Source organism: Heptranchias perlo, chromosome 5 (genome assembly GCF_035084215.1).
Source record: "Heptranchias perlo isolate sHepPer1 chromosome 5, sHepPer1.hap1, whole genome shotgun sequence".
NCBI lineage: Eukaryota > Metazoa > Chordata > Chondrichthyes > Hexanchiformes > Hexanchidae > Heptranchias > Heptranchias perlo.
In genome coordinates, this window is record NC_090329.1 from 80,369,874 (window position 1) to 80,382,080 (window position 12,207).

General features: G+C 39.6%; 2 protein-coding genes across 5 annotated transcripts in view; one reads left to right on the top strand and one right to left on the bottom strand.

The window, feature by feature from the left end:
• Positions 1-12,207, top strand: part of nt5dc1 (5'-nucleotidase domain containing 1) — a 568,661-nt gene that overhangs the window by 96,691 nt on the left and 459,763 nt on the right. The gene's annotated exons all lie outside the window — the stretch shown is intronic.
• Positions 1-12,207, bottom strand: part of LOC137321546 (collagen alpha-1(I) chain-like) — a 90,036-nt gene that overhangs the window by 59,262 nt on the left and 18,567 nt on the right. Inside the window, exon 6 of the mRNA XM_067983942.1 lies at positions 3,438-3,506. Coding sequence (XP_067840043.1) covers positions 3,438-3,506 — 69 coding nt within the window. The remainder of the gene's footprint in view (positions 1-3,437; positions 3,507-12,207) is intronic.

The following is a 12,207-nucleotide window of genomic DNA, read 5'->3' on the forward strand; positions in this document are numbered from 1 at the left end:
TAGATCCCTGGGGAGCTCATGACAGTGTGAAGAAGGGAAGAGAAGTCATTGCTGGAGATTCATGGTTTACAGTTGGATAGGTGGGATCAGAACTATGCAAGGACAATTCCATGGAGCTGTTTAGGTATCAGCGTTAGTGCAGGAGACACATGTTCTATTTATTTTCACCTCTGAGTTTGAAGGTTGTGCATTTAAGAGCCACCCCAAAGACTTCAGCGTATAATCTAGGCTGATACTTCAGCGCAGTGCTGAAGGAGCGCTGCACAGCTGGAGGTGTCACCTTTCAGCCCATCTGCCCTCTCAGGAACAAAAATAAGCAAGTTTTCCCAGTGTCCTGGATAACATTTATCCCCTCAACCGACATGACCAAAGCAGATTATTTGACCATTTATCTCACTGTTTGTGAAACGTTGCTGTGCATGAATTGGCTGTTACATATGCCTATGTTACAACAGTGACTACACTTCAAAAGTACTTCATTGCCTGTTAAGCACTTTGGGATGTCCCGAGGTTGAGTGAAAGATGCTATATAAATCCATGTTCTTTCTTGGGTGGCATAGGAGAGGCATTGGAGGAGGATGCCACAAATAGGGCAGGGAGGGAATGTGCACATGGCCACTGTCACAGAGGATGTTATTCAGGACTTTGGCAAAGGCTGTTTAGTTGCTGTAAGGGTGAAGAAGGTAGACTGGAGGTGTTCAAACAAGGAGTTTTGGGAGAAATGGGCATGGAGGTGGGAGGTAATGATGCACTAAAGGACATTAGAAAGGAAAAGGAGGTTTGCGATGAGGGAAGAGAGAGGGGTAAAGAGTGACCTTTATGGCACATATATATTGGTAATTTACAGGAAGTAAACCATTGAGTGGAGGTGACCTTATAACTGAGTACCTGAAGCTTGAATGATGTGTCATCTGCACCACAGCAATTTATTTCCCATCAGCCATCACTTCCTAGTTGATGGGTGTTCTGTTTACAAAATAGTTTTGAATTCAAACAATTTCTTTAGCGTGTAGAATTAGTTTTCTTCTTAGTTTCACCACATATATAAAATAGATTGAAACTGGCATAAGGTATGGAGAAAGTAAATCATACTCTCAGGAAAAAAAAATCCAAGTTATAGATCTTAAAATAGATAGAACATGTGTCAGGAGCCAGCGGTTTATGTAAAACTGCACAACTCTTTCCCAAAAGTTCAGGGAAATAAAAGTTCAGTATAACAGGGGAGTTGTAAACCATAAGCCTTTGCACCACTTCTGGTATAAATCAGGATCCTGGAAGCATGTAACATTTTGATGTGGTTACCTATATTTGTAATGAATATAAGAAATAAAATGTTGCTTAAATATTTGATAAGATCTGTTGCCACACTGTGTGCAGTAAAAATATTTGAGATTTTTGCAGTTCATGTTCATGATTGTTAAATTACTGGACTTCACAATAGATGTTTGTTTTTAAATCTTGCTTCAAGGATAAGTTGGATGTGTTTTAAATATTTAGTTAAAAGGAACAAAAAAGCTACATTGTGAACAGTTAGCATTAAAAGTTCAAATTTCTTCTGAATTTTATTTTGTGGGTTGAGTATTTGCTAACCAAGGGGAGTGGGTCTGCAGCACAGAACTGCCCATTATTCTTCCCTGTTTCCTTTGAAAGTTATTCAACCGCCCTTTAATTTTATTTTATGTGTACATTTTTCCTCATTCTGTTGTGTATCCAGTGCTGAAGAAAGGTTCTTTCATTTTCTACACACTTTGTTGTGGTCACAGCTCTCAATGGAATTGCCATTGGATAACAGTGATTTAGAGGTTTTCTTCTCTGGGCAGTGTTAGAAATCAGTCACAGCTCTTGCATTGTGTGTAAAAAGTTCAAGGATTACATTTCCATTTCAATATAATTTAGTTAAATATCAGAATTATTACCGTACCTACATCAATCTGAAAATCCTTGGGACCATTCTGCTGGTGTAAGTGTGGAAAGATGGGAACAGGAGTAGCCCATTCAACTAGATTATGGTTGATCTGTACATCAACACCATTTACCCACCTTGGTCCCATATCCCTTGATACCCTTACCTAACAAAAATCTGTTGATCTCATCTTGAAAGCTCTAATTGACCCAGCATCTAAAACCTTTTGGGGGAGCGAGTTCCAGATTTCCACAACCTTTTGTGTGAAAAAGTTCCTGATTTCACTACTAAATGTCCTCGCTCTAATTTTAAGATTATGCCCTCTTGTTCTGATTCCTCCACCAGAGGAAATTGTTTCTGTTTGTCTACTTATTGAATCCCTTTATCATTTTAAAGACCTCAATTAGATCACATCTCAACCTTCTAAATTCAAGGGAATACAAGACAAGTTTATGCTAACAGTCCTCATAATTTAACCTTGGTATCATTCTGATGAAATCTGCGTTGTACCCCTTCCAAGGCCAATATATCTTTCCCGAGATTCAGTGCCCAAAACTGAACGCAGTACTCCAGATGGGGTCTGACCAAGGCTCTGCACAACTGAAGCATCACTTCCTTACTTTTGAATTCCAACCCCCTTGAGGTAAAGGTCAATATTTCATTAGCCTTTTGATTACTTTTTGGACCTATGCATTAATTTTTAGTGATTTGTGTACACGGACATCTAAATACCATTGCTTCTCCACAGCTCCTCGTGTCTCACCATTAAGAAAATATCATTTTTCTCAGATTCAAAGCGTATGACATTTGCAATTTTCCAATCCAAAGGCACAATTCCCGAATCTGAGAGCTTTGGAAAATTATGATTAATACATCTGACATCCACTCCTGACCCTGTTGAAATATCTAGGGTCAGGGGAGGTCATTTACTCTAAATAATCCAACCAGTTGATAACCAGAAGAGGAGGTTAGGAAAAGTGATGCTAGCCAGTCACTTGAGCAGCTGCCAGCTGTACCAACTCAAAAATTAATACTTTTAGGCCCCATCAATTGAAAAAACAGAAGAAGACAAATTATTTGAAGGATTTGGGCCAGGACCTAGGTCTGGACCCGAAGTTCGGCCCCATAGCTACGAAGCCAAGTGTCAGTAGGCCTGGTTCTTTCTGGTGTATGGGGTGGTTGGCAGAAGGCAGGCCAGAACAAGGAAATTGCTAATTTTGGAATTCCCTCTCCCTGACCCTTCAACCTCTGATATCAGCGGCCATGTTTTGGGCGGACGAAGGTTTCACCCCAAACAGACCCTGATAGTAAATGCCTAAACCCATAATCTGCAGGACTTGACCAATTTTCCACTCCCTTCACTGGACTCCCGGCAGACTTGCAACAAGAGTGCGCTGCTGGAATGTGCATTTCTGAGTCTAGTTCTTCTAGTTTCATATCTAAAATTGATAAACTGAGTTTTTGCTATTGAGGGCCAAGAAATAACAGTGTTTTATTTAATCTGTCCTATATATAAAAATTGAATGTTACTTACTTTCAGAATTGGAGTCACTATTTTCATTGTCATCAATCCTCTGTGAATACTGTCCCTTTATTGGATGACCTATTTTGGGAAAGATAAAGAAACATAACTGAAACCATGAATTTCTGTATTTCATACATACGGGAAAAGTTAGCTGTTGATACATATATTTGAAGCAATATTTCCAACAAGCTTGTCGTCTTCATTGAACTTTCACATGAAGTTCTGAATTTAGAATAAAGGAGGGCAATGAAGTATTTTTATTTGCTTAGCTCAGTTAACTGTCCTTAATGTGAATATTGAATAGAGCTTATTTGCAGAATTAGAGTCACCATTGTTTTTATTGCTCGGTGAATCATGCCCATTTATTTCATTGCCTGTTTTGGGGAAGGAAAAAAATTATAAATGTTTGAATATTTTAATTTTTCTTTTGGTCAGGTACAAAGTTTGTCAAGGAAAGCTTTGGAAGAGATAATTCTCTCAAACTTCTAAATGCATCACAGGTTTTATGAAAGAAAGTTCTGACCACAGTATAACAGAGTGAGAGAAGGATGATATGTAAGCCATAGGATGTTTGAGAGCTTTGTATCCAAGATAAGGATATAACTTTAAGAAGTTATATAAAAGGCAGTATAGCTTTAAGAAATCGTTGACCTTAATTGCCTTCAAATAGGAACGACTCCCAGCCTATAAGAATAAAAAGCAGGGAAATGGTTCAGTTGGGGAGAGGGATAAGAGATGGGCTGGAAAGTAATAACTATCACTGTCTTGTTCATCGGTGTAAGTAAAGACACAATGTGGGTGAATAAACTTCATTAGTTTTAAGATCTAGTCTGACTGACCACTGGGTCCTGGTCCTGCATCAGCTTGTTACAGCAGTTATAAACAGTAACACAAGCTCATCTAATATGCAAAATTACTGCTGTCATTAGATTTAGTAGGACAGAAATATATGTCATCCTAATTCACATAATATCTTTATTAGTGCATAGTTTGTGGTAAATTGGAGTGATGCTTGAATTGAGCTGATTTTGGAGATTTTACTGGGGAAACATAATGGATAAAAATAAACCTTTTGGCCTGGAGTTTCCTGCTTGGGCGCAACCCAGAAGTTGATCTGAAAATGCGCCCGATGTTGCCCTCATTTTGCCGATGTTATATTATACCTAAGTATCCTCCCAGTCTCATAAGAATATGCCCGAACTTTAAATGGGCATAAATCAGCATAAACAATCGGGGCCCAAGGAAACGATGAACCCACACCAGTATATTTCTTCTTTGAGTCTTAAAATTTAATTTTGAACTCATTTAAACATCATTCATACACATCAGGCACCTCATGCTTAGAAACCTGCAATCGGGAAACCTTTTCAATTTTTAATGTGACATACTTATGCTATAAAAATGCATTAGAAGGAACAGAAAATATAGAGCAAGTCTCAGTTATTGTAAATTTTTAAGGAATGCTCAAAATTTGCAATTAAATGACCAAAGAAATGACTTTGGTTCCTGCTGTGCCTGAATATCTGGACGCAATGGTGAGAGAACCCTGAACAAGCACAATCAGAGGATACTCACATTTGAGAGTCGGGGGCGTGGCCAGTTTTGTGGTTGGAGATTCGTTCAGACGGAGGGTTTGATGGATGAATGCGTAACTCCCTTACGCCCAAAATTCTGCAATCTTTTAAGTCACGTAATTGGTTTGCGTCCAGATTACGGGTGTATCTGTGCGCAAATGAAGAGGAAACTCCAGGCCCTTATTCATGATTTAACAATTTTTAAAAATAAATTAAAATATAATCTTTTCTTAACATCTCCTCTCAACAACAACTTAGAGTTATATGATGCTCTTCATGTAGGAATACATCTCATTGCACTTTACAAGGGGTGGATACCAATCAGGGAATGGAGGAATTTGTTGGGGGAAGGAAAACAAAGCCATGGTCAAAGAGATGGTTTGTTGGAAGGGAAAGATATAATGAGATAAAACTGTTTTGGAAAGTCAGTGCAGTGGACAGAGCATAATGGCTGAAAGGTCGGCCTCCAATGATGTAGTGGAGGAAGCTAGGAACAAGCATTAATCAGATCCAAATTCGAAAATAAATCTGAGCAAAATAAATTGCGCCTTCTCAGAAAAACAATTCTGGTAAAGATCTTAAATAAAACAGAGCATGTGTCAGGATCCATTAGTTTATATAAAATCAAATAATTTTTTTTTCCCCAAGTATTTCAGAAAATGAGAACCAAGCAAGCTGCATTTCATTTTGACCTTACTGGCTGCAACCGAAAGCCAAACAAGATGGCTTCAGTCTTGTTAACATGAAGCTGTAGGAAATTTTGGCTCATTAGAAGAACAGAGGGAAGACTGGAACATAGGGCTGGAGAAGGCTGAGTGAAGCTGTGGAGCCATTTGAAGACAAGGATGAGGATCCTGAAAACCATTCGCTGGGACATGTGAGCAAGTGATTGGTGTACGGGACTTTGTGCAAGCGGAGTCTCTGGCTGCAGAGTTCTGGATTAGTTGAACTTTGCAAAAAGTGGAGTTGAGTAGGCTGGCAAAGAGAAATCGATACTGGAGCTGATGAAAGTTTAGATATGGGTTTTCGCTGTGGCCAATGTTCTAGTGTTGTAAAAAGGTGGTTTTGGCAGTGGACCAGAAGCAAGGCTTGAGACTCAATTCAGAGTCGAATGGAAGCTGAGGTTGCACACCCATCAGGTTAAGCCTGAGTGGGGAGCAAAGAAGATTGATGGAATCAGACCCGGAAGTGCTACTGCCAACAGCCAAGTAAGATGTGTTCAGTCATGTTGGCAGTGAGCTGTGGAAATATTGATGCAACTGGATTTTTTGCCTTCCAGGCAGTTATACTGAATAGCAACAACTCTGGTGGTGCAGAGGTAGAGTTGGGTCTCACCATACACCGTTCTCACCAAGACAGGCGACTTGCTCTTAGAATACTGCTACAATGCTCTCTAACCACAAGGTACATAACAGCGATTATGGCTGATTTGCTTTCAGTTTCCCCTACTGTCTCATTAGCTTTAATGAAATTGGAACATCCAGTGGGGAAATCACAGTCGTGAGCTTCGATTCTACTGCTGTAGTGTGATGTTTTAAACTTCCAGTGATTTCCAAAAAGGAAACAGTGAATGTCAATGGTTGCATGCACTAGCCCCACAGGCATTAGTTATATTGGCCTCAAGATAAGCAGTTATTTTCCAAGAGCTATCACTTCCCAATTTGTGTTCTGTGCACACAGTAGGTTTGAGTATGAAATGTATTTAAACTGTCATAAATGGAATGCATGTACTACATAGTTTCTTTCCACAAACTACCTTAGAATCAACATAAAAAAGCAAAAATAATTCAATCTCACTCTAAAATGTGTATTTTTAAATAAAATATTTCAGATCACACATAACACGCCAGGAACTTGTGATTTATGAAAAAAAAAGCACTCCTTTCCTGACAGTTTGGGGAGGAAAAAATATCCTGATGGTGGTTTATTGGAGGCACAAGCCATCAAGTATAAACCACCAGTGTACATACCATACATACTATCTAAATCAGGACCTTGTTGGCCATTATATTTACAAAATAAAACTTGCCATAGCATGTAGTAAAAATATTTTAATGCTTAATATTTTCCCATATTACAGCCATTTGTGGTAGAGGAGTTATGTAAACAAAATCTGCTTTGTTAACCTAATTTGTTTAAATTACACCCAGTTATTCCACTTCATTAATGTAGTCTGCATTTTATCATAAGTAGATCTACCCTCCCATACTTTATAAGGATAAACAACATTGCCTTTGTGATTTTTTTTTTCTTTGGCATACTTTTTCCTCCTCCTGAAGGCATGGACTCTTTTCTAGGATATGGTTGTAAGAGAACTGGACACCTTTCAATTTCTTGTCCAAGTGGTTATTATCAATGTGTGAGTCTTGATGGTAAATGGCAACAACAATAGCAGCTAATATTTATATAAGGCCTTTAATGTGGCAAGTGTACCAAAATGCTTCACTGTGTGTGTCAGAGCTGAGTTGGAGTAAGGTGAGGAACTAGGAAGGCTGAATGACAGTTGAAATAGCAGATTTTAGGAAGGCTTTTCAAGGTGGGCATAGATGTAGCTTGATGGAGGGGTCTAAGGACACATTTTCAGACTGTATGGTAAAGTTGACTGGAGGTTCTGCCACTGATAATGGAGCAGAGGGCAAGGAGAATGCACTGTAGGATAGAGTTGGAAGATGGAGGATATGAGCAGAGACTGAGTGAAGGAGGAGTACAGAGGTATGATGAAGAGAGACCATCGAAAGATGTGTAGATGAGGATTAGGATTTTAAAATCAATGCACTGAGGTGATAGGTGAGCAGGACTTAGTACCAGACAGATGTGAGTGGCAGAGTTCTACGTGAGTTTCTGGAGCTTGGGAGGCCAGTGAGAATGGTTTAGAGTAGTTATGGAAAAGGACAAGGAAATGTGAAAATACTTAACTGGAGGAGGACTAATTTCATTGAATTAAAAAGGGATCTTGCCCAGGTGGATTGGAATCAAAATTTGGCAGGCAAAACAGTAGTTGAACAATGGGAGGCCTTCAAGGAGGAGTTGGTTCAGGTAGACACATCCCTACAAGGGGGAAAGGAAGGGCATTCAAAGCTGGAGCTCCTTGGATGACTAAAGATATAGAGATTAAAATGAAACAGAAAAAGGAGGCTTATGATAAATGTAAGGTTCATAATACAATAGAGAACCTGGCTAAATACAGAAAGTTCAGCAGAGATTTTAAAAAAGGGAATATGAGGGGCAAAGAGAAAATATGAGAATAGATTAGCGGCTAACATAAAAGGGAACCCAGAAGTCTTTTATAAACATAGAAATAGTAAAAGGGTAGTCAAAGGAAGGGTGGGACTGATTAGGGACAAAAAAGGAGACCTTCTTGTGGAGGCAGAGGGCATGGCTGAGGTACTAAATGAATACTTCGTATCCATCTTCACTCGAGAAGAGAATGCTGCCATTGTAGCAGTAAAGGAGGAGGTAATAGCGATATTGGATAGGATAAAAATAGATAAAGAGGAGGTGCTTAAAAGATTGTCAGTACTCAAAGCAGAAAAGTCCAAGGTTATTGGGGGAAGTAAGGTAATTGCGGAGGCTCTGGCCACAAACTTTCAATCCTCCTTAGATGTGGGGACGGTGCTGAAGGACTGGAGGATTACAAATATCTCACCCCTGTTCAAAAAGGGGAGAGAGATAAACCCGGCAGTTGTAGGCCAGTCAGCCTAACGTTAGTGGTGGGGAAACTTTGAGACAATGGGGCAGAACTTGTGCAGAGCGGCGTGGCAATGATCACTGCAGCTCCTGCAAAATAAATTTACGAATGTACTTACTGCGGGCTCTGTGGCGCCGACTTGCGTGATTTTGAACTTTTAAAGAATTGTGCGCAATCAACCTAGCCTCTGAACAGCGTAAGTTGTTTCGTATGGAAATGTCTGTGAGAATAGAAGACACGCCCACAAAATCTGTCAGGACGAGAAGTCACGCCCACAAGCAGGCGAGCAGACTTCATTCATTTAAAGTTAGTATTCTGGAAGTCTTAAAAAAAAAATGTTGTTTACAATAAAAAGCCAAAGAACTAATTAAATTGAAGAGGTAGAAGGGAAAAGTTTTTTAAAAAATTAAAATTTTAAAACTTTTTTTAATGACCCGAAACTATTAAAATAAGGAGTAATATGAGATTCCACATTTTTAAAATTTAATTTTTAGTTGTTTGGCAGTCATAAAGAGTTATCGCGCTTTTAAAACTTAGTTTAGACCTAGTATTTTCAAGCGTAACTTTTGGTAGCGTAATTAGTTACGTTCCAGCTGGACGGATGAGCAAGTTTGCGATTTTTCAGTGATTTCTATGATTGTAGAGTGCGAGGGCCCTTTAAATCCCAGCCTGTCAGATCGCTGGCGAATCGATAGGAGCAAGTTCACGGCTTCCGCATTCTACTGTGCATGTGCAAATGCGGCAACTTGCTCCTTCGATTCGCCATAAAAAAACGGAGAGCGCTGTTGAGCTCTCTGTTATTTTGGGAGCAAGTTCTGCCCCAATAATCCGGGACAAAATTAATTGGCACTTGGAAAAGTATGGGCTAGTAAGCACAGATTTGTTAAAGGAAAATCGTGTTTGACGAACTTGATTGAGTTCTTTGATGAAGTAACAGAGTGGGTTGATGAGGGTAATGCGGTTGATGTTGTGTACATGGACTTCCAAAAGGCATTTGATAAAGTACCACATCATAGATTTGTTAGCAAAATTAAAGCCCATGGGATTAAAGGGACAGTGGCAGCATGGATACAAAATTGGCCAAGGGACAGAAAGCAGAGAGTAGTGGTGAACGGTTGTTTTTCAGACTGGAGGGAAGTATACATTGATGTTCCCCAGGGGTCAGTATTAGGACTACTGTTCTTTTTGATATATATTAATGAGCTGGACTAGGGTACAGAGGATATAATTTCAAAGTTTGCAGATGACATGAAACTCAGAAATGTAGTAAACAATGTGGAGGATAGGAACAGATTTCAGGAGGACATAGACCGTCTGGTAAAATGAGCAAACACATGGGCAGATGAAATTTAATGCAGAGAAGTGTGAAGTGATACATTTGGTAGGAAGAATGAAGAGAGGTAATATAAATTAAATGGTACAATTTTAAAGGGGGAGCAGGAACAGAGGGACCTGGGGATGCACAAACACAAATCTTTGAAGGTGTCAGGACAAGTTAAGAAGGCTCTTAAAAAAGCATATGGGATCCTGGGCTTTACTAATAGAGGCATAGTGTACAAAAGCAAGGAAGTTATGCTAAACCTTTATAAAACCCTGGTTAGACCTCAGCTGGAGTATTGTGTTCAATTCTGGGCTCCACACTTTAGGAAGGATATCAAGGCCTCAGAGAGGGTGCAGAAGAGATCTACTAAAATGGTACTAGGGATGAGGGACTTCAGTTATATGGAGAAGCTGGGGTTGTTCTCCTTAGAACAGAGAAGGTTAAGGGGAGATTTGATAGATGTGTTCAAAATCATGAACAGTTTTGACAAAGTAAATAAGGAGAACCTGTTTCCAGTGGCACAAGGGTCAGTAACCAGAGGACACAGCTTTAAGGTGATTGGCGAAAGAGCCAGAGGTGACATGAGAAGACATTTGTTTATGCAGCGGGTTGTAATGATCTGGAATGCACTGCCTGAAGGAGTGGTGGAAGCAGATTCAATATAACTTTCAAAAGGGAATTGGATAAATACTTGAAGGGTAAAAATTTACAGGGCTATGGGGAAAGAGCAGGGGAATGGGACTAGTTGGATAGCTCTTTCAAAGAGCCGGCCCAGGCATGATGGGCTGAATGGCCTCCTCCTGTGCTGTACCTACTGTGATACTATGAATGCCAGTGGAAAAGTCAGGCCTGAGGGTGACAAAGGCATAGATATGGGTTTCAGTAGTGATGGTGATGAGGAAGTCACAGAAGAGATGGTCTTGGTGATGGACAGGATGTGAGGTTTGAAGCTAAGTTCAGGATCAAACGGTACTCCAAGGTTTCGCATCCTTGGATTCAGTCTGAGGGAACAGCAGGAAGGGAACAGAATCAAGGGTCAAAGTGTTAAGTTTCTAGCAGGAGCCAAACAGGATGACTTCAGCCTTTCTAGTGTTAAGCCTCAGTAAGATTTGGCTTATCCATGATTTAATGTCAGACAAACAAACTGATGACAGAATAACGACAGTCATGGAACTATAAAGCTGAGTGTCGTTGACTACATATGGAAGTTTTATTTTCTATTTTTTTTGCCTCTCCCAGAGATAGAATCATAGAACCATAAAAGTTTGCAGCACAAAAGAAGGCTATTCAGTCTATCATGTCTGTGCAGCTCTAAGCTATAGCAATCTAAAACCAGTGTCACTGCTCAGCACTCTCTTCAACCATCTATCTTTCTTTGCTTCAAATATTTATCCAATTTTCTCTTAAAAGATGCAATGGTCTCTGCCTCATCTACATTTTTCAAGAAATCTGTGCTTTTCTATATGTTCACGAATTTTATCTCAAATTATGGATTCGAAGAGTTTTCCCACAACGGACGGATGTTAGACTAACTGATCTTGTAGGAGAAATGCCCTAACAACTGCCTTAAATATGTCCTCAAAATGGAGTCAGTAGTCAGACTGAATGCTAGGAAAGAAAAGGGCTAATACACATTAAATATGAAGGCTTTTACAATCAAAACATTCCTTACTAGGAATAGAAAACAAGCTGTTAAGACCTCAGGCCCATAGGTGGTGCGTTGAAGGGGACATAAACATTTTCTGTCTTATCTGGACCTGTGCATGACTTTTTTAGCGAAGACCTGAAAAGTTAATGGAGTAAATGGCAGACCTGGCATGTCTAGGTGCTGGTATTTCATTGATTTGGAGGTGATCAAGTGTACCAATAGGGCTGTGTGATTGACACCAGAAGGGCTGAACTCTTCTAACATTTGTGTTACTCAAATTGGTCAACAAAATTGAGACTTCTTTCTTTGGAAAGTAAAGATGTATAAAATGGTGTTTTTGACACTAAACCTTAGTCTTCAGTTTTTAGTCTCAGTTCTTAGTTTAGATAGGAACAGGTGTAGGCCATTCAGCCTCTCGAGCCTGTACCACGATTCATTTAGATCATGGCTGATCTGTATCTTAACTCCATCTACCCACCTTAGTTCTGTAATCCTGAATACCCTTGCCTAACAAAAATCTATCAATCTCAGTTTTGAAATTTTCAATT